At 41.1% G+C, this 22967-nt stretch overlaps 1 protein-coding gene across 4 annotated transcripts in view; it reads left to right on the top strand.

The window, feature by feature from the left end:
* Positions 1–22577, top strand: part of dscamb (Down syndrome cell adhesion molecule b) — a 124741-nt gene extending 102164 nt beyond the window's left edge. The window contains exons 12-33 of one of the 4 annotated variants that reach the window (XM_074678857.1): positions 1344–1540; positions 1678–1774; positions 1884–2012; positions 2150–2317; positions 2996–3066; positions 4082–4325; positions 5705–5851; positions 6590–6745; positions 6877–7016; positions 7197–7350; positions 8483–8600; positions 8702–8868; positions 9179–9277; positions 11704–11892; positions 12369–12659; positions 13241–13417; positions 13523–13553; positions 13755–13870; positions 14005–14169; positions 16487–16687; positions 16780–17082; positions 21183–22577. In XM_074678857.1, coding sequence (XP_074534958.1) covers positions 1344–1540; positions 1678–1774; positions 1884–2012; positions 2150–2317; positions 2996–3066; positions 4082–4325; positions 5705–5851; positions 6590–6745; positions 6877–7016; positions 7197–7350; positions 8483–8600; positions 8702–8868; positions 9179–9277; positions 11704–11892; positions 12369–12659; positions 13241–13417; positions 13523–13553; positions 13755–13870; positions 14005–14169; positions 16487–16687; positions 16780–17082; positions 21183–21736 — 3914 coding nt within the window. In that variant the 3' untranslated portion in view covers positions 21737–22577. The remainder of the gene's footprint in view (positions 1–1343; positions 1541–1677; positions 1775–1883; positions 2013–2149; positions 2318–2995; positions 3067–4081; positions 4326–5704; positions 5852–6589; positions 6746–6876; positions 7017–7196; positions 7351–8482; positions 8601–8701; positions 8869–9178; positions 9278–11703; positions 11893–12368; positions 12660–13240; positions 13418–13522; positions 13554–13754; positions 13871–14004; positions 14170–16486; positions 16688–16779; positions 17083–21182) is intronic. The other 3 variants (XM_074678859.1, XM_074678858.1, XM_074678860.1) reach the window with 3 other exon arrangements.
* The last annotated feature ends 390 nt before the right edge of the window (positions 22578–22967 follow it).

The following is a 22967-nucleotide window of genomic DNA, read 5'->3' on the forward strand; positions in this document are numbered from 1 at the left end:
TTGCACCAAGCTGTAAACATGGATATTTTTGCATTCAAAATCAGATTTCCTGGCTTGGTGTGTTTTATGGTTTGCAGTGTTTCTGCAGCCAGTCTCAAGTGGACTCTCGGAGAACTGCAGGTTTTAACACTTCCACATGGGCTTATATTTTTTGACTATATAAATAATCTCAATAATAATAATAATACAAATCTGTTCAACTAACTGCAGCTCAGTACTATACACTGTGCATTCATAGCTCTCTTTTTTTCCACGTGCTATTTAAAGTTTGTTTGTTGAACATTATTGGAACTAACCATGAGAAAGCAAGTGAGCTGGTGTATTTTATGGACACACAGCAGACTGGAGCTTTGGTTAAATTTAATCAGTTTTTGTCTTGAAAAGAATTTCATGTACTTCACTAATTAAGATCTTTTTAGGGTGTAAAACATCAAACAACTACCATCAATGTATATATTATATCTAAAGAGATAACCAATCTCATTTAGATTAAACCCAAAAAAAGAACTGCAACACATCACTGTGTTCAAAATCACGAGTTCTGCACTTCAGAAATCATTAAACTGTGAATAATACCTCAAAGTCTCAGTGAGCTTTAAACTCAGGGGACTGCTTTAGAAAATCAAAAACAGAATGAAAGAAAGAGCAAGAATGGGAATAGTGTTTGTGTGAGTCCAGACTCTGTTGTTTTGGTGAGAGACATTTACAACAGATACTCATTCTGCTGAGCACCACACGCTCACTCTCACACACTCACACACTCACTCTCACACAGGCTGGATATGCTTCTAATGAGCCTGGTGTGCGGTTACGGCGTAGAGCCAGACCGGCTCCACGCTCAGACCGATGGGAGTTCAGTCAGGAGTCACTACTTTCTCTTCTATTCCTCTGCCTCATCCTCAGAAAGCAGCACGTTATCATTCGCTGTCATTATCAAAGCAGGCGCTGGCTTACCTAAAGGCTTTAGTTTTTAGTCTCTCTTTGTGGGAAGCAGGTGGAGTAAAATATGAGTTCATGATGAGCTCTGAAGTGCTTAAAGCATTGTCACAATTCAGAGAAAATGAGGAATGGAATTTTCTTACCAAGACAAGAAATGTGTTTTTTATTTATACTTTAGTACAATTAAGCTGCTGCTTGGCTAAAGTAGATGAGTAGTAAAGATTAAGATGCATGTGATGGTGTAGTGGAGTGCCAGAGTGATGTTAAATGAGAGGTGGGGAAAAGGTGATGTTCTTTTCTTTGTTGACATCTTCATTTTCATCTTCTTCTCATGTCTCTTCTCTCTCTTCCCATTCTATTCCCGTTCTATATTCCTAATCTGAATCTCTGTCATTTTCATTTAGTTCCAGCCATGATTACTTCCTACCCCAACACCACTCTGGCTACCCAGGGCGAGGAGAAGAAGATGAGCTGCATTGCTCAAGGGGAGAAACCCATCATGGTGCGTTGGGAAAAAGAGGAACGCATTATCAACCCTGAAACAAGCCGATACGTTGTCACCGTCAAAGAAGTGGCTGACGAAGTCATCTCAACACTGGTGGTAGGTGTTGTGATAAAACGTGGCATCATAGAAAGTAGTTAAGGAGTGGGAACATGTATTTTTGTATGGTATAAAATTGCGAAATGTTCCTTTTCCATCTAACAGTTGGTCTTCATTTGGTGTGTGTGCCTCTGTAGATCATGCCCACTGTTCGTGAGGACTCAGGTTTTTTCTCCTGTCATGCCATCAACTCATTTGGTGAGGACAGAGGCATCATACAGCTGACAGTACAAGGTAAGCTACTGCAAGTCTTGGATTCACTTGAGAGACTCTGCTCCTCATACTTGCCTTTTCTGTCTCAGAAACACTGCCATCAGTGTGTATTGTTCTCACTTCTCTCCAGAACCACCTGACCCTCCAGTGGTGGAGATTCGGGAGGTTAAAGATCGGACCATAGCTCTCCGCTGGACTATGGGCTTTGATGGCAACAGCCCCATCACAGGATATGATATTGAGTGCAAGAACAAATCAGGTAGATGCAGGCTGAGATGGGTGTATTTTGAGTGTAAAAACTTTTTATAGCAGCGGCTCAAACTGAGCTAAGAGTTATGAAGAACTACGTCATCAGATAGACTTATTGACCACTCTCTGTTTGTTTTGTTTTTTTAGCGTCATGGCTATCAGCCCAGGTAACCAAAGATGTGTCACCACAGCTCAACCAGGCCACTATAATCGATCTCCACCCCTCCTCCACTTACAACATTCGCATGGTTGCAAAGAACATAATTGGCAACAGCAACCCAAGCAATGAGCTGACCATCACTACAGATGAAGCAGGTAACTGGGCTTGTTTACCTGCTTTCACATAAGATTTTCATTGAAGGATCAGAGCGCTGCAGACATTAAGGCAGAATTCCTGCTGCTGCTGGAGTGATTATTTAAAACACTATAACCCCAACTTCTCCACATCGCTCATTAAAGGTGTTAATTTTGCCATTATTAGCTTTTTTATGAACACCCTGTCTGGAAAAGGTTTGGAAAGACATCTTCTGCTTTAGTTTACATTTCCCTCTGGCCCTCAAACCAGCTAAGCCATCTAGCTCATTATTACTTTATGGTTGCTTTAAATGGAAGTCATCATCTTTTATATCGGAGGAAACATATGAGTTCACAGTTGCTTTTAGCTCTATCAGCATTCACTTATGTCTATTGCCTGTAATGTTCCCCTGAAGGCACAGCAGCACATTAAAACGTCCCATTTTTCTGGATTCATTGCTTAAATAAAGCCATAAACCTCATGATTTAAAAGAAATCTATAACAATTTCAACATTATTTTAAAGGTTAAAGTTGATCATTGTACAAGTTATTTCAGTGTAATTACTGAGTAAAGGTAACTGCAGAGTACTTAGAAGAGGAAGAGAAAGATTCTTTACTCAATGGCGCCATCTAGCGGAGGAAAAGCTCAGTGGTGGATCGTCTTTTCAGTGTTACTGAATGATGTGATTTATTCACAGCTCCTGATGGCCCACCACAGGATGTCCTTCTGGAACCCACTTCCCCACAAAGCATCAAAGTTTCCTGGAAGGTAAAGACCAAAATTTATACATTTTACTATCAGCATTTAAATGGATAATGACATTAATAATACTGATTTGTTACAGAGAAGTAGCATACACTTTGTCTAGGCAGACAGGGCTTTATATTATAGCTGATAAAAAAAGTGTTTGCCATCGAAGGTGAAAGCATCTCAGGACGTACAGACCATAGACTGTATATAGAGTGGACAGCGTGGCTCCGCCATTTATCATTGTACGGTTTTGAAGCCAAAATACCGCCGTCTCAGGCGCCACCATTGTAGCAGTTTTGAGCCAGAGTCTGCGCAGTAGAGACGATGAGGGATTCTGGGAGAATCAGAGTGGAGCTGGGTGACAAAAAAAACAATTATTTTTTTTCTTTCGAGAGTCAAACCACTTCCTGACTCTACCTCCAGACATATTTTACAATCCCCCCAAAAAATACATAAGAACCTCAGCTGTCAGTCATCGTTAAACATTACATAAAGCCTCGTTTTTAACCTCGTATAACTAATGAAAATGAAAATTAGACAAGACAGCCAAATAATATCTTCAAATCACCACAACAATCTGACGTGAGAAATATTTCTATGAGATGTATTAATTTTTTAAAGTTGACCACCGCCCACCTGGAATGACTGGAAAGCCAGATTTTTTAACCTATACTGCAGCCAGCCACCAGGGGGAGCAGTTTTTGTGGAGACCTCACTTCAAGCCGAGCAAGCGGACGTCCATTTTTTTTACAGTCTATGGTACAGACTGAAAGTTTGTTGCTAGTTTGGACTGACCTTATAGTCTGTGGCAGTGAAAAATAATTATTTAGTCCCATCACTTATTAAGCAATATAACTAATACAGTAAAATACTATTTTCTAAGTAGATAATTTAGTCAAAATCCATCACTTTGCTAATCTTTAAAAGTGGTCTTTGCCATAAAATTCAATTTTTTTATAATTTGTGTAAAGCTTAACTAATCCACCTCTAAGTAATATCCTAAAAGTTTTCCTCATTCTGTCCTCTCCTACAGCCTCCCCAGAAGCACCTGCAGAACGGTGTGATCCGCGGCTACCAGGTGGGCTTCAGGGAGTACAGCCCTGGGGGAAGCCACCAGTTCACAATCATCAGCGTGGACACCACGGGCGACACCACAGAGAGCATCACACTGGACAACCTGAAGAAGTTCACTCAGTACAGCGTGGTGGTTCAGGCTGCAAATAGAGCAGGGACCGGGCCATCGTCTCAGCAGGTGGTCACCAAAACTCTGGAGGATGGTAAGTCATAGGATTTTAAATGATGTGATCCAGTTGAAGTTTTTCATACGATTATGGAGCTTTTTCACACATTGACATCATCTTTTTTATTTTTATTAATTGGGGGAGCGTCTTGTTGGTCATCTTGTTTTTTCAAAACAATATTTTAACTCACAAACCAAACTTCAACCTCCAGTCCTTCTATACAGTTCTTCAACACTCAACCAGCACCACGAGATGCATGTGGCAAGGCTGCCCTCTAATGGACATCTGTTGAATGACATCATAAAATCAGTGCTGTGTGTCAAATTGGATACTTCCATTGGTACACTTATATGAAATACACCACGTACACAATGTACTTAATAGAGCAGTGCATAAAATCTTAAAGGGCAGTGTTGTCTCAAATCAAACACTGCTGCTTCACACTTTCTGGAAGAGACACTCGCTTTTAAGTTAACAATGTTTGAAAGAACAATCCACAGGCCTAATTCTTTTCTAAGCTTATCATAGTCCCTCCTACATTTTGCAGAGTTGAACATCTATCTTTAATTCAAACCAAAAAGACATGAAACATTTCATTTTCCGATCCTTGGATGTGAGAGATGGATGTATTAAGTTTCAGGACCATGGATAAGGCCTGATCATGCAAACATGGCAGAGGATTTAGGGCAAACAGGCAACTCAGACTGTAAAATGTAACCCAAAACCTTATTGATTAAGACTTAACATCATTGAAATAATTTAGCTAATTAGATTAAGTAAACAGTTTGCTCTGATATGCTTCATGTAGTCTTTCTGGCTTTCCTTTTTGTGCATCATCTCAAATTCATTCATCTGTGGTTGGAATAGAAAAACCAAAGGAGGGATTGATCCCCACCATCACCCCCCAAAAAATCACACACTGACTGCAACCATTATACATGGTTTGATCTCTTCCACGCTCAACTTTGACTGTATTGACTTATTGATATATAAGTTTTATTTTCATGATAATAAATACATATAAAGTCAGGTTCTGTATCATTTATCTAGCTTCATTTAAAGTGTACCCTCTTAACAAAATGATATTTATACCCATCATTATGCCCACTCTACTTTAACATTGTGTATGTAGTACATTTGAATTGGCATTTTATTACAAGATAAGCTAAACTTTGTAATGTTTTTCTTCTTTTTTCATTGGAGAGTTCAAAACTCTAAAATAGTGAATGGCTAAAACCGTTTAAGAACTAAACAATATTTTACATTAATGGTTTTTATGCCAAAAAAATCAAATTGAATCACCAACTGCTGTTTCACCATGATACATGTTATAAGCATTTCAATCAAATTATCCAGGTCATCACTCCTGTTTCCACTCCACTCACAGCACGTTTGTCTCTCTTTGCGTCTGGTAGTTCCATCCCGGCCCCCTGAAAACGTCCTGGCTGTGGCAAAGTCCCCAGAGGTCATCTCTCTGTCTTGGATGCCTCTTCCCAGAGAGTCTCTCAACGGAAACCTGCAGGGATACAGAGTCATCTACTGGGCCAACCTTCCTGATGGAGGTATTTAAATCAACACTTCTGAACATTAAGTGACAGCCCAGTCATTCTGGGTTTGTGTTTCTGCCTTCTGTGGTCCATCCACTAGGGGAAGCTGTGGTATTGTTATATATTGGTTGAGCTGCAGAAGCAGGGTGACTTTTATATTGATATCAAGACTTAAACTTGTTATTTAATTCAGTGTAATTTTAATTTTTTTTATTGTTTTGTCAACAACAGTTAAAGCAAAAAAAAAAAAAAAACTAAGAATAAGGGCTCATTAACTAATCAGTGTAAACAGCTACATAAATAAGAATCTGTCAGTATAACTGCACACTAGAAAATATTTAGTTTCATATTAGCACATAAATGTAGCTACACTTCAGCAAACTGAATGAGCATCATCTGCAGTCTTTGCCTCACTGTGTGCCCTTCCTATGTGTTTTCCCTGAATGTAAACCAGCTGTATTTTTCTGCAGTCTGATCTCCATCAAAAATTCACAATGTTATACTTTAGTGAGGCCGATTGCCTCAGCTCTGAGTGACAGAGCACAAGAGAAGAGAGAAAGGAAGAAGAGGAACCGCAGCAAGAGAAAGCATGCAAATTTTGAGTTATAAAGAACTCCATATCAAGGAGCTCTTCACATAAATTACTTTAACTTAACAAAATATCCCCTGATGATTCTGGAGGAAGACTGGGACAATATTTCAGCATTAAATACATGAAACTAATATCCTAACATTGATCCTTGTCTGTGTCAGAACTGGGAGAAATCAGAAACGTGACCACCAATCAGCCGTCTCTGGAGCTGGACGGTTTGGAGAAGTACACCAACTACAGTATCCAGGTGTTAGCCTTCACCAACGCTGGAGACGGAGTCCGCAGTGAACAGATTTACGTCCGAACCAAAGAGGATGGTACGACACTACATTTTTACATCCTTTTTAAGATTTCAAATAAATCGAGGATCAGAAGTCATACACTCGGAGATTTGGATTGTATATATGAACTCCTGTGACATCTGAACTGCTCTCTTCTTCTTCTTCAGTTCCTGGTCCTCCAGCAGGGGTTAAGGCAGCGGCCTCCAGCAGCTCTGTTGTGTTTGTGTCCTGGCTGCCTCCACTCAAACTTAACGGCATCATCAGGAAATACATCGTCTTCTGCTCAAACCTGCATCCCATGGTATTAGCATCTATTTACCAAAAGATTGAAGAAATTTCTTTCAAATCTGCCTTCCTGCAGTGTGTGGTCTAATGTACCTCATTCATGTGTTGCTCAATTATGTGATACAAACCCTTTTCCTGGCTCTCTGGACACGACAGCTACCCAGTGATACATTTATCTTTTCTCTGTTTTTCTATTTTACAGGTGATGAGCGAATTTGAAGCATCTCCAGACGCCTATTTCTACAGGATCCCCAATCTGGCTAGAAACAGACAGTACAGTATCTGGGTGGTTGCTGTGACAGCTGCCGGTCATGGCAACAACAGTGAGAAGATCACAGTTGAGCCCCTGGCTAAAGGTACGACACACAGAGCAGTCCTGCCTAATAGTTTCTGTGACACTGTCAGGATTTGACGTTATGTTTTATCTCATGCAGAAATTATTATTATAAAGCTGCAACTTTGGTCTGAAATTGTTGTGAGAGCTTTTTATCTCAGTGGTAAACACATGTAGGTTGTCTTTAAGAAACAGTACAAATTCTCAAATATAAATCATGGACATTGCTTTTGCTGCAGGAACCAGACCTTTAAATGAACAGACTAGTGTTAGAAGCAGGCCTTATTTTAGCAAACTCTTATTTTTAATGAAAGTTGTCTTCTAAGACTGAATATGAGCAGCGTTTGCCTGACAAGTCCAGCAAAATGTCTTATTTCAGGATATTAAAAGACAAAATTTTCCTTTGAATTGTTTGATCATAGAATAAAATGATCTGCCTATGAGGTGAAGAAAATTAACTTGACAAGTTTCTTCAACTAAGATTAATGTGTTAATACAATAAACTAAACAAGTTATTTTTTCTTACTCCATTGTCAGACTATTTTTGCTCTTTCTAAGCAATTAAGGGTGTAATTTTTGTCTTTTAATGTCTTGAAATGAAATATTTTTCTCCTTCCATCAGCAAATGAGGGTCATATTAAATCTTACAAGATAATGCTGTTGAAAATAAAACGAACTAGTGAAATTCACAAGGCATATGTACAGGACTAAATGCTCTTTGGCACTGCAAAACTTCCAGCAATGGATGAATAATCACAAATCTGTATATAGTGAGTCATAACTGGAACATCAGCTTATCCTATCTTATTAAAAATCAGAATAAATCAGTACAACAGAAAATGAAGGCAAAATTGGAGCAAACTGCACAAAACTGCTGAACTTTTTGGGCATTTTTATGAATAATATTATAAATTTATTCCTGCAGTTTTTTTTATGTGAATCAGAGCTCCAGATCCATAGAGAAGGCCCCTGTCCAATAATTCACCCCTAAAGGCTGTGATCACGGCCATGATTAGGAGCCTCGCCACAAAATAAACAACTAGATACTGTCTTTACTGGCAAATGTTATGGTTTAAGATAAATGTTTACAAGAAATTCAACCAGTTTCATGATAAGCATAATTCTATGTATTTATTTGTTACTATTGTTTTTAGCACCAGCCAGGATTCTGACCTTTAATGGGACAGTTACAACCCCTTGGATGAAAGACATAGTTTTGCCTTGCAAGGCAGTTGGGGACCCTCCTCCTACTATCAAGTGGCTCAAGGGAAAGTAAGTTCTGATGAAACGGTTTCAAACTACATAGAGGAGGATTATAAATCAGACCTCACTGTTAAAATCATTTTCCTTTCTTTGCGTCTGTCTTTGTCCAGCACAAACGGCACTCCTACACCTGTTCTTGTGGATGGTCGTCGTAGTGTCCATGGAAATGGCAGTTTTATCATCAGGACAGTGAAAGCAGATGATTCTGGGAACTACAGCTGTGTGGCCAGCAACAACTGGGGGTCAGATGAGATCACACTCAACCTGCAGGTTCAAGGCAAGCAGAAAAACAATCCAGCATTCATAATGTTTCAGTGATTTCACCCACAAATTTCTTAATCAGGATGAATTTTAGCCAGTTTGACAGGAATTCAAACACATAATGGCTCTAGGCTTTAACAGCTGCTGGGTTATGTAACTTTTCTCATCCCATCAGATCTGAGAGTACAAAGGTGTCTGCTCCCCTCTTTATCTTGACCAGGAGAATCCAAGAGATCCACTGCAGTGTTGTTCCTAAGCTGTTAAAAGAAGACAAAAAGCACTTTAAGATGTGCACTAACCATGCAGTGATTGTTTTTCACCCTCAGTCCCTCCTGACCAGCCACGCCTCACAGTTACCAAGACAACCACTACATCAATCACACTGTCATGGATACCCGGTGACAATGGAGGGAGCTCCATCAGAGGTGAGAGCAACACAAAAAGGACCGGAGTCAGCACAGCGCAAATTTTCATGATGACTTAATGTGCTGTGTACAAACACAGAAAGGTTTTGCAACATACATCATCCCATGAAAAAAATCCCCTCCTCCAAAGTCACCTCCTACTTTACCTGAGGAGCACCCTTGTTTTCTGCTCCTGTTTCTCATTATCTGGTTGTCAGGCTGAGTACTGGAGTCCCAAAAGGTCGATTAAAAAGCAGCAAGGAAGATTAGGTCTGTTTTAGTGAAAGATTAAAGCCCTCCATCTCAAAGAAAGAGCAATCAGAGAGAGACTATTTGTGGTGATTCATCATTGCTACTAATCACGGAGCTCCTGTCTTTGGAGTTGTGGCTGCTATAAAAACTGTCTGTGATACCTTGCCTGTGATATTTGTTGTGCTTCCCTGCTCATAGCATCATCCATCACTAAAATAAAACATCCAGGGTTACAGTCATCTATTTTTAGACAGGCGTGCTTGCCAGGCTTGTTGGAGGGAAGGCAACGTTGGTGCCACTGGCTCCCCTTTGGACTGTCACAACAAACTTAATCACTGGATGAAGCAAACTGAAAAAGATATTTGCAGGGCCCAGAAAACCAGTTGTGGGTTTCACTCCATGGTTTCACAGTTAGAGTTAGAAATACTGGTTAAAACATTGACTTCATCCCAGCTGGATTATTTTCACCTGTCTACAAACGATCCAAAACACTGCTGCCAGACAGTTAATCAGGTCCAATCAGGAAAACCACATCACTCCCATCTTAGTCTTCTATCACCGGTTGTAACTCAAAATCAGAACAATTCAAGATCCTCTTAATAACCCATACAGCTATCAATAATGAAGCATGAAGCACTGTGTATATCTCTGTCCTGTGGCATCCTTAAAACACGTGTACATCCCTGAGGTGTACTCAGGTGTGCTTATTGTTAGATTGAACAAAAAGGTGATCGTGCCTTTGAATATGTGGCTCCAATTCTTTGACACAAGCTCCCTCTGCAAACATGCTTTGCCATTTCTGCTGAAGCTTCCAAAAAGAAGCTTTAGACATGTTTGTTCTTAAAAGCGTTGGGCCATCTGATGTCATCTTGTATTTTGGTTAGAAGTGTTAGTTATTCATTTGATTTATTCTTAATTTTTATTGTTTGGATATTGATATTTCAAGATGCACTTAACTCTCATTATACATGCCACAAGAACAGGTCACAAAGCTCAGATTGCAGTAAGTACTAGATATTATGTAGAAATCAGTGGCGGTTGCTGGTCAGCCAAGGAGGGGAAGTTCATTTTTTTTCTGGCCTACATCATAAATTTGTTTATTTATTTAAACGTAAACTCTACCCTCCGTGCCAGCTTGCTAGCAGCTGGAGCTGCTACGTGAGACTACGACAGGCTGTAAGTGTGAGTGACAGGGGGAGAAGCTCCGCAGCTGTAGCTGTAGCTGCTTATTGGTGAAAAGAGAGAGAATCTTTAAACACAACGCTCATTTTTAAGAAAAGTAAACTTGCTGGGGATTGATAAAGCCTCTGGATCAGTCCAACACAACTGACTGTAAAACTCAGAAGATGCTCCGGTGGAGGGTTATACTTCAAGATCGCTGACTGGCTCATTTCACTGTCAATCAAAAAAGGATTCGGCCTCAGACAGATCATCCAATCATCATGCAGAAGCCCAACATCCAGGCCAGCTCGTGGCCTCATAGACCCCTAGAGATGCTTAGCGTCCGAGGGTGGGACAAAGCCCAGCGTTTATCCAATGACCGTCCAATTGCCACAGTGGAACGACCCACTCTACGCTTCCCTGCTAAAGTCAGAAGATGCTCAGCGCCCAACTGTGTTAAATCCATAAGTTAAATCACTGAGATGCTGCGGGGATGAATGAGGAGGAAGTCGAGCCAGTTACCTGTGATAGGTAGCTGATTCTGAACAAAAGATGAAGGAATTCTAGTGCATATTTTGTCAATGAAATGTACACACAGCAGTGCATGTCACCACTTTTTTCAGGGACATTTTAGGGGAAGCTGAGCTTCCCTTGCAGTCTTAGAGCAATCGCCACTGGTGGAAATGTACATATACAGGACTCAAGGGTATGAAATAATGAGCGAATAATTCCTTTCAACACAGAAAGTGCAACATGTGCAGATGATTCTATAGTCATGCAATGGTATTGTATTACTAGCAGATAGATGAATGGATAAGCATCCTCACAGCACAAAATATTTTTGGTTTTGTTTTCCCCTGATATCTGGTGTTGAATATAAGGTGCAAGAAAATAGAAGTCCGTTTGGGAAATGATTTCTGAAGGGTTTGTACCTGTTTTCGTGCAGCCAAAATTAAAATTTCTAAAAATAATTCTGAAATCTTGTGTCGCCCCTGTTTTCCCCTCTCCCCTTATTTGTTTGTTTGCTCCTTCAGGTTACATCCTGCAGTACTCAGAGGACAACAGTGAGCAGTGGGGCAGCTTTCCCATCAGCCCTAGTGAACGTTCCTACCGCCTGGAGAACCTGAAATGTGGCACCTGGTACAAATTCACCTTAACGGCCCAGAATGCAGTTGGGCCTGGACGCATCAGTGAGATTATTGAAGCCAAGACTCATGGAAAGGGTATGAAATGCAGCATTATTGGCCTAGTTCTTAGTATGTGAGTGTTAGTTCCAGTGAGTAACAGAGCCCTGTGACAAAAAGTAACAGTAGTAAACATCAGCTTTTTTGAGTTGTGTTGTCCTGCCATTGTTGCAGTTCTTCCAACAAAGGTAGATGGCTGAAGGAATAATGTGTTTGTTTCCTCTGCCACTGAAGTTTGGGAACACACATTATTTTGTTATTATTGATCTTAAAAAGCTCATAACTCAAAGCTCTTGTAAAACCCCCAAAAGAGGCAAATTACAGAAAATGAAGGGGGAAAAAAAGTTTCATTTCTTGGTGCTCACTCTCAGTGTTTGACTTTCTTGAAGTTCACAAAAGTTTTGATTTTGTACTTTTTTAAGGAAGCCTTTCGTATACTAATGTTATTCTTAGTTGCACTGATTCAGTGTCATTGTTATCAGCTTTGTAAATGAAGTTCTCTGTCTCTCCATCAGAGCCACAATTTGCCAAAGAACACGAACTCTTCACCAGCATTAATTCCACCAGGGCCAAGCTCAATCTTGTCGGCTGGAACAATGGTGGCTGTCCAATCACCTCTTTCATACTTGAGTACAGAGCAGTGGACTCAGCCACCTGGACCACTGCCCAGCGCACATCGCTGACCAAGAGCTACATCCTGTACGACTTGCAGGAGGCGACCTGGTATGAACTGCAGATGAAGGTCACCAACAGCGCCGGCTCAGCAGAAAAAAGGGTCATGTTTGCTACTCTCAATGCTGACGGAAGTGAGTTTGGATTTCACAGATTGTCACAGAGTTGTACCAATGTAGAGGTTAAAAGGATGAGGAGGAATTTTGGAAGTTGTTATTAGCAAATCATGAGGTGACCAGTAACTATCCTCCAAACATGGCCACGCGCATTAGTTAAGAGATAACATGAGAGATTTTGAACAGAAAAATAAGTCATTTGAGCAGTTCAGAGAAATGGGTGATTTTCTTCCTTGTATTGTGTTGTTTGATGATAGAGCACTGACTTCACATTGAAGTCACCTGTCACATTAACACACTGTAAGTGAGGGGAGTTCTTCAGCATCATTTCATCATGATGTGTCTATCCGTCATTACGGAGGGGTAGACAATAGACACCAACGTCTGCCGATAGCACTACCGTGACAGGCCCCCAGAGGCCAATTGGGGGCAAGAGGGTTTGTAAAGAGACAGAAACTAAAATTAAGCATTTCAAACAGAGGCTTAAATCATCATATTATCATAGCTTTATTTTTACCAATGGTGTTTTGATTCCTGAATGTTCAGATGAAGCTCTGGATCTGAAGTTTAATGAATGTCCTTATGTGTTTTTTTCCAAGGTACCATCCCTCCCTTGTTAAAGACAGGCGATCCCGTCTCTGACAACATGTCAGGCAGCGGGGGTCTGAAGATGGTGGTGACCATCACCTCAATTCTTGTGGTCGCCGTACTGATCTTCATCATGCTTATGGTGCTAAAGAGAAGAAGAAGGGAGCAGAGACTGAAGAGACTTAGAGGTAGGCTATATCAGTTTTTGTTTTTAGATGTACAACACATAAAAACCAATGGAAAAACTTAATCTGCCTGTGAAAAAACATGACACCTTTTTGCTGACTTCACAGACGCTAAAAGCCTGGCAGAAATGCTGATGAGGTATGTTTGCCTAATTTTTATTTGCGCTGCTTTTTGCTAATAATGCATCCCAGTTACAATTCCTATTAGTGAAATCAAATAAATTGTTCTGATTGCCTTTTTACAGTGACTTGTCAACTTTGATTGAATCCAGTAAGCATGCATGCAGTACAGTGCACAATCCGGTAGCAAGTAATGGATTTTTCTTATTAATCTCCTCAGCAAGAACACTCGCACGCCAGACACAGTGAACAAACAGCAGCAGACATTAAGAATGCACATCGATATCCCCAGAGCTCAGCTCCTCATTGAGGAGAGGGACACCATGGAGACAATCGGTGAGACTTTAGGAGAGATGTTTTCATCAGTCAACAGACTTTTGATGTACAAATTTGACCTCTGTCTCAATTCTCCTTTTCTGTTTTCCTCTCTTTTCTTTCTTCTGCTTTCTTACTTTTTGTTTGTGTCTCAGATGACAGATCCACTGTGCTGTTGACAGACAATGACTTTGGGGAGACAAATAAGCAAAAATCATCAACAGTAACCCACACGGTCCACTACCAGTCTCTGTCTCAGGCCACTGGTCCACTGGTGGATGTGTCCGATGCCAGGCCTGGAACCAGTGAGTCCCACCACCGTCAGTGCTCAACATTTATTTCCTTTTACTACTAACATATTACGACTGCATGCCTCCTGTTACTAACCATGACAAAACATTGAAATAATGTGATGGGTTTGCTTGTGTTTGGTTACACAGCGTCAGTCTCTCATCTACAATTTAAATAGACTCACGTAATATAAAACATCTTCAGCACCTAAGTTGTTAATATTTCTCAGAAAATTTGATTGCACGTTATTCTGCATTCCATGTATAGCACATTGTTTAAGCTCATCAGTGAAGTGCTATTAGATATAATGCAAGCCAGCAGTGAGTGTACAACAACTCAGCAGTTTTGCTGCAGAGTGGCCTTCAAGTTTCACCGAAGCAGAACTGATGAAGATCAGCAATCTTCCTGCCTCTTCTTGACACATCCTCACCTGATGTCCCAACCACCAAACACGCTGGTTAAACCTGAGTGCATGTGTATGAAAATGGACACACACACTCAGATTAGTGGTGAACTTAAAGGTCCCATATTATGCTCCTTTTCTGCAGTTCAATATGGATCGTTGATGTCTTCATGAAATGGTAGTAACATGTTTTGGTCCACAAAGCCAATAAATCAAGCACAGCAACATTGTTTCCAGGCTCTCATAGCCCCTCTGTTCAGAAAGGTCTGATTTAGTGGGCGTGACCTTCATATGTAAATGAGTCACCGCTGATACCCCCCCGCTCTTCCGCGTCAATGAGAGTGGCGCCATGAGCTCCAAGTGCACAATGTTTAGAACACAGCGAAGCTCATTTATCGTGATATTACAGGCTAAAACAACAGGCTAACCGCAGCTAAAGTTAGCATCCTGAAGCTAACACAGAGACAGGGGGACATTGAGGAAAAGCTTTTACATCTGCTGCACAGCACACAGCATTTAAAATACTCACATCCAGGGTCTGAGGTTTGTTGGCTGATGGTTGGTAATGGGCCTGGATTCAGGACCATTCTATTTTTTAGCCCTCTGATGTACTGTCCAAAGTTGGAAAAGCAGTCGGCCATGAAGTGACTAGCACACACATGCCCAGTTTTACTGAGTGTAGCGGGCACATTTTCTTGATAAATGAACTCTAGCCACTTAGTCTTGTCTTCTTCCGAGACGGGAAGCTTGTGCATGGAACTATGTGGCTGTTTACAGCCAAATACAAAACAGTGATGGCAGCGATGGCTGCTGGAGCAGCAGTGGGGAGGGGAGTGGGCGAGAAGGGGGAGTGGGGGTATCTGACCATACAGGTCGTACTTGCTTCTGATTGGTCAAAAAAGGGAATCGCTGACATCGGCAAATTCCTTAAATTCCAAACAGCTGGATTTTAGGTCAGGATTTTACATTCACAAGCACTACTTAGTATAGGTTTTGTCATTAAATGTCACATTTTGTGGGCTGGGAGGAAAGCCAAAGACCCACAAATTTCACTAAAAGACTTAATAAAATGATTTTTGCATAATATGGGACCTTTAAAAATAGAGGCCTCCCACTTAAGTTGGCCAGAACACATTGGTTATTGTAACTAATCTCTTTGGAGGGATTTGGAGTACAGATAGATCCATGTGTTGTGTCTGCATTAAGCTCAGAGGTGACAATTTGAATCCTCTTAAATGTCTTGGCTGCACAACATCTTAATGAAGATGACTGTTTGCTTGGTCGGTTTAATCTGACCAGTGGGGCATGAACCCAATTTGCTGACTCATCTTTCTTTTTGTGGACCAAACACCTGCAACATTACAGCCGTCCATCTCTGCAGATAGAATTACTGTCTGACCTGCTACAATTACCAGCACCATTCTTCTCTGCACAGATCCAATCCTGGCCTTTTCTAAAGGGCCTCGTTCTGATTTGGCACAGTGCTGCACAGTGCAGCAGCCGGCCCAGGTCAGACTGAATATGATACTATTTGTATGTCTGTATGGTGACAGGGACAAAGCAGAAGATTGATGATAATGTCTTCCCATGGAGCTGTGGGGTGGTATTGTTGAGTGTTCACTGAAAGGGCAAACTGTTCCACCACTCAGCAGGAAAGACTAAATCTGTAAATTCACTTCTGTCTTGGTCCAGAATTTTGAAAATTAAGTCTCTTGAAAGAGTCTGAGAGTACAGTTTGCAATGCAGTATAGTAACATCCATTTCCAGGTAAACGTTCACTCTTTAAGGAATCACTGATGTTTGTTCTTTTGTTTGGTTTGTTTACTCTCAATTATTTCTTAAATCCTAATTCCATGAACGTATGCCAAAGATTTGAAGAAGCTGAATCACAAAGAGTGTTTTAAGTTCTGTTCACAACCCCTCATCCTGTTTAATCTCACCAGATCCCACTGCCAGACGCACTGCCAAAGCTGGTCCTGCCTCAGCACGGAGCCGCTACGCCAGCCAGTGGACCCTGAACCGGCCACACCCCACCAGCTCCTCACACACCCTTACCACTGACTGGAGACTCCCCACACCACGCGCCACTGGATCTGTAGACAAGGAGAGTGACAGCTACAGTGTCAGCCCCTCACAGGATACAGGTAGAGTAGAGCGCCATGGAGTAATACATGACTGAATGGGAGAGTTGGCAGTGTGTAACAACAATCAAATATGCCTTGTATGTTTTCTCCAGATCGTGCACGGAGCAGCATGGTATCAACAGAAAGTGCATCCTCCACCTATGAGGAACTGGCCAGAGCCTATGAGCATGCAAAGATGGAAGAACAGCTCCGTCACGCCAAGTTCACCATCACCGAGTGCTTCATCTCTGACACTTCATCTGAACAGATGACAGCAGGGACCAACGACTACACTGACAGCCTGACCTCCAGCACACCGTCTGAGTCAGGCATCTGCCGCTTTACTGCTTCACCGCCCAAACCTCAGGATGTCAGTCGGGTCATGAACATGGCCGTGCCCAAGGCGCACAGACCTGGTGAGGAAGTTTAGCCCATGAATCCCTCAACCTTGTGTCACTTGTACAGTCACTGATCAGCCATTTTGCACGTCTCATTTCAAAGCCATCACCATATCTTTTTCTTTATCTAGATTAGACAAATATTTATAGTGCTGAGAAAAGGAGAAAGGTATTTGTCCTGACCACTTCAAAACATATGCAGCCAAACAACCACTTAACACAATTTAAACAAAAATACAGGGAAAAAAACGTTAAAATCAATGTTTTTGTCATCCATTAACATCCTCAATTTGAGTCCTTGCAGCCTTTTTACGCTCCACCACTCTCCAGGTGACATCAGCTAAGTCTTTTAGGGCTTAAGGCTGTTGGGTGTAGGAAAATTGTGATTTAGCCATGGCCAACTACCATCTTAACTTGTGTCAACCTTAAATACTGAGCAGTCAGTCTGAAAACTGGTGTTTCATGCTGTTATTAAATGTCTCATCATTTTTCAGTATGCTATTTTTTTAAATTGACTTGCCTGTTTTTTTCTTTTATTTTGAAAAACCTTGACACAGCAAGTTCAACAGAATCATTAACAAGGACAACTCACTGTAGTTCTTTCAATAGCAGCGTATACTGCCTGTATTGTAAAACAGAAAACTTCTTTTAAAAGACAAAAAAGTTAATTCTTTAAACTGGATTAAGATTCTGTCTCCAAGGACTTTCATTACATTAGCAATTTGAGAAAACCTGCCCTGTCCTCTGCTCTCAGATTGTAATCTTACCTCACATAACCCTCTACCCTTCCACCTTGCTCTGCAGATCAATTACCAGCTCTGACAGAGTGTGTGACATGCTGAGGACCACACACTGGAGCACACACACACTCAGGCAGACCTCCCTTTCCTGACACATGTTCACTGTTCATCCATCATCTCATCTCCAGCACTGTTAGAGGTGTCTGGGGCAGCTGATAATTAGTGTGGTCGGAGGTGTCCTTTCCTGAGGACCAAAAATGTTGCTGTGTGTGTGTCTGTGTGCGCATTCATGCGCAAAGGTACACAAGTTTCTAAACCTGAGTTTGACCAGAGAAGAGTTAGGGCCATCAGATCTCCGTCTTTAGTTTCAGGCTTCATTATGTTTTGAACGTTTGTGCGCCTGACAGCGGACTCATTACAGCTGAACAGCAGGGAGAGAGGGCATCTGAAGGCTATCTGTTAACCTTATCTGACGCTATTGTCACTTAGTACAAAACAGCACTTTACCACCACAGTGAAGAATGTTCACTGTAACACCAGACTGTTAACCTTTTAGGATGCAGCATCACTGAGAGTGAGACTCTGGTGTCAGGTGCTAGAGGGGAATCAAGTGTGGCTTCTAAAGTTTCTTGATGGGTTAACTGGCAATTTGTCTGTCTTTATGTTTTTTAATTTGGCTCTTAGAAGAAATCCATATAGCTTTAAGTTCAGAAGCCTTCAAAGCAGTGATGGTAACTTCAGAGCCACAGGGAACATTAGCTTGTGATAGGTCTGAAAAAATGTTGAGTAATCTCACATGTAAACAAAACAAGGATATGAAGATGTTAATATATTATCTGTCAGTTGTGTGGTCACTTTTAGAGATTGATGAGGCCACAGAGAGTTGCAGTAATATGGTCACACATTTGGTTCCATTACTGTACAATGTGCAATTTACCGGTTGATGAATTCTCAAAAAACAAAAGGCTCCCACAGGAAAAGTTTAATCTATATTTAATTCAATTAACACCCCTTGCAATTTATCATCTTTACTGGCACCAATAGGTTTATTATTTAACACAGTAAATTATGCATTCTCACTGTGAACACAGAAATCCATTTTCACACGTTGCATGTTGGACTGAATCTGCAGATATAGACTAATCTGTGTAGCCATTAACTCGAAGAAGCTTGGAGATTGTGTGTGTGTGGGGGTGTGTGTGTGTCTTTAAAATTTACAATTTACACTGACATTCATGCGTGCGTGGGCTCTGTACATGTGAGTGTGTAGGCATGTGTGGGCAAGAAAATCTGTGCTGTAAAGTTATTTCAGTAGCTCATTCTGCACCTGCCTGTTTGATCTGTGGTCCTCTTGAAGATATGAGAATGCAGAGATACAGACAGGCTCAGCGTTCTGGGTGTTAAGTCTCCAGAGAATCCAACAGAGACTTGAAACTCACTACCCCTTTTGTAAGGGACCAGTTTGCTTTATTAAAAACTAAGCACAGTAGCAATAAATGCATCAAAAGCTTGCTAAACTGAATCAGTGTCAACTGTATTTACCTCTTATCCACTTAGTTAAAGAAGGGATAGTGTATTTTCTGCAAGGGGTGCTTTGATCATCATTTCTGGCTGATCACTGATCATTGATCTTTAAAAAGTCTGACCTGTCGATACCGGCATAACTGACAGCATATACCTTCAATCTTATTTCCAATCTTATTTTATTGAAAGTCATTGAACAATACCTGTGAAAAAATGCAATCTTTATGCTTTAACTTAAACAACCAATAGGTCTAAAAGATCAGTTTTATTTGTAAGGATGGGCTGATCACCAATCCCCCAAAATAAGAAAATTGGCTCCGAGTGAATGGTGCGTGTCTGCTTTCTCCCCGTTCATACAGTAGTTCAGTAGCCATCCATATGTAGCGCTTCTGACAGCCCAATGCTGTGAGACGTGTCTGTATTGTGTAACGTCACTGATTCCTGGTTATATCCTGCCAGCTCTCGTCTACCAAGCAGCGCTAACATAACCTCACTGTTCATTTTATTGATATAGACGTAAGTTTGAACAGACCACTGCAGAATAACGGCTGCAAGTGGGTTGAAATTAACATTATCACTAACAACTTAACCCTTTTAGCCTTTAGCTCAGTCTGTATCACTTCCCTGTTTAGCTTTCTTCTGCTCTTCTGACCTTTTACTGTCTGACAGTTAGAAAATTAAAATTACAAAATTAATCACAGAATTTTTTTTCAAAGAGAGTAAAACACAGATCTCTCTTTTCACTTCTAAACTTTGTCAGCTGGCGTGGTGTTGTCTTGGAGACTTGCCATGCACAATTTGGTTCTGCTCGACCCCATAAGGTAGCTAAGAAATAGCATTTCAAAATATCCTATATTGATGTTGATAATCTCACTTTAAAATGTGGATTGTGATCGGGTTTATATCAAGAAGGGAGACTTCTTCAAGATCACTTTGAAACTCCTCACAGCCCCTTTAATTATATTTCAAGAAACAAGATTTAATGTAATACATTTTCATCAGTCGCCAATACAAAAATCTAAAATCTATCTGCAATTCAGTTAGAGAAGAGGACCCCACAACTTAGCCATTGCATCAGGCCCTGATTCTGACTTCAAAGATAACATCGTAACATTTGGCTTCCATCCATGCTCTGCTCTGCACATTTTTCATGTTGGCTTCTGTTTAGTCTGACACTTCTGTTAAGTTTCACACTCGGTGAACATTGGTATTACATTAAAATAACAACTATGTGAGTCATAATCCTAGAAGGGCTTGAGGTGAGAAAACAAATCAGTGTGAATGTGAGTCAGAATGGATTTTTGATCTCCATGCAGGAAAACTAAAAGAAAGGAATCAGGCAAACCCAAGACTGTGGACAGCCATAGACCAGATTAAAGTACAAACAATGCACAGATTGGTTCATACTGATCTATGCCATTTACAGGTGAGAGAGAGCTTTTTGGTGAGTCTTGTGTTGGAGCCAATCTAATCTAATCTTTAAAATCATCTAATGGTTGGGGTAAAGATCTCTGTTGGCTTAAACATTATAATTGTCAGTTTTTGGTATTGTATAACAATTCCGCTGAAGGTTTTGTGTCAGAGTTTCCTATGATTCTATAAAGTGTTGACTCCTGGTCTTGACCATATGCTGCCTCTCTCTGTTCTCCACTCCCCACTCCTGTGTCTCCTCAGATGTCCAATTTATCCTTGCAAAAATGTTCAAAACTCAAGTTTAAAAAAGTATGGTGCTTCTGCAGACAGGAGAAAACAAAAACTCGGTGTTGGACATTGTGAAGTGTGCCAGTGTTTCTGCCTCTGCAGACAGATGTTACAGAGTATTAATATATTTCTCTCGTCTGTGATCTCTTTCAGGAGGAGAGCTGGTTCACCTGCCCCCTTACCTCCGTATGGACTTCCTGCTGAACCGTGGTGTGCCGCTTGCAGCCAGAAGTGGAGGAGCCAGCAGCAGCAGCAGCAGTGTGGGAGGAGGAACCGGAGGAGGAGCAGGAGCTGTAGCTGTAGCTGTAGGAGGAGCAGGAGCAGGAGCCGGAGCAGGAGCAAGTGGAGTCAGTGCTGGTGCTACAGGGGAAACAAGAGGAGGTGGAGCCATGGGCCAGACCTGTCTGGAGCCCCAGAGGAGCCGTACCCTGAAGAGGCCACCTCCCATGGAGCCTACCCCAATGGAAGTGCCGTCACCCAGGGAGGTGCAGCAGTGGCAGCCAGGAACTGCCTCCACTCTTCCCCACAGGGATGTCCGGGAGAGGGGAGAGGCCCGGGGTGAGGTCAGGGCAGAGGCCCCCTCCTCAGGAGACCTAGCCCAAGCACAGGCTGCCAAGCTCAGCACTTCCCAGGAGTCACTGCTGGACTCCAGAGGACACCTGAAACAGAGCAACAACCCCTATGCCAAGTCTTACACTCTGGTATAACACTGGGACACACAGCAGACTGCTTCAGACAAGAGGACTACTACAGACACACTGAAGGAGGACGGACCAGAGACAGAGGACAGCCACTAGATGGACAGTTTTTCACAACAGACATTGTTGTATATAGAGCCATTTCCGACATGCGTCTGAAGTGGATGCTTTTCTTTGAGTCTGTCTTTCTTTCTTTCACTTTTTTCTTTTATCCTCTCTCACTCTTCTCTGTTGATTTCACAGTTTTCATTCTTTCACCTTGTTCCTGTTCAAATGAATTTTCTCTCACAGTTTTTATTTTCTACTTGAATATTCTTTTATTCTAAAGTGACAACATAAGAGGATTGCCAAAATGATTTATTTAAAATTTGAGAAAGAGAAAAAAACTATTGAATTTATATCAAGGACAGTTATTGCCATTATTATTATTATTACTACTATTATTATTATATAAAAACAGAAAATATCTAAAAACATGAAAGGTAAAGGAGGAAGACTCTGGAGCATTCTGCAGGAGAACATTGCTTTCTTAATTTATTTTATATTTTATTGTTGCAGTGTGATAAAATCTGTGATTGGATATCTGAAGGAGGTTTAGCACCACAAAGAGCCAATAGAGGAGGAGATGAGTGATACTGGACTCGACCGCCAATGCTGACCAATCTTAATGTTTTTCAACCTTTCTGACGACTGCATGGCGACTGATCAAATGACAATTAATAGGAATGGCTGGAAATCCAAAAAAAGAGAATTTTTGTCACTCTATGAAATTATACAATGTGAATATATATAAAGAGATCACTTTTATTTGTGGATATTATGGGGAAAATGATTTGGTTAATAAAGTCCTTAGTCATGTTTGCACACTTCTTGCTTTGGTTTTTATTGCTTATGCCCATAATCTGTCCTCTGTTCTCTCACAGGACCTCTCCATCTGCTTTTATCACAATCATCCAAAGCAAAGGGTCACCAACCTTTTTGAGACTGAGAGTTACCTCAAGGAAAATGAGTGATACTTGTCTGATACATGCTTCCTGAACAAAGTTGCACAATCACTTTTTAACTGCAATAATAATAGCAGTAGAAGTAATACTGTGTGAAGAGACTGCTTACATGTCATTGTTAAATATTCTACGACTATTATTAATTATTTTCACAACAATGATGGTAGGAAACATTTCTGAGAGTTGCTCCATTGTGACCAGTGCTGTTTTTTGGAACATGCCTCGTGGGTGCCTGA

This window comes from Halichoeres trimaculatus, unplaced genomic scaffold, assembly GCF_033239565.1.
Source record: "Halichoeres trimaculatus isolate MK-OKI-2021-1 unplaced genomic scaffold, fHalTri1.1 fHalTri1_scaffold_9, whole genome shotgun sequence".
In the NCBI taxonomy this organism is placed as follows: domain Eukaryota; kingdom Metazoa; phylum Chordata; class Actinopteri; order Labriformes; family Labridae; genus Halichoeres; species Halichoeres trimaculatus.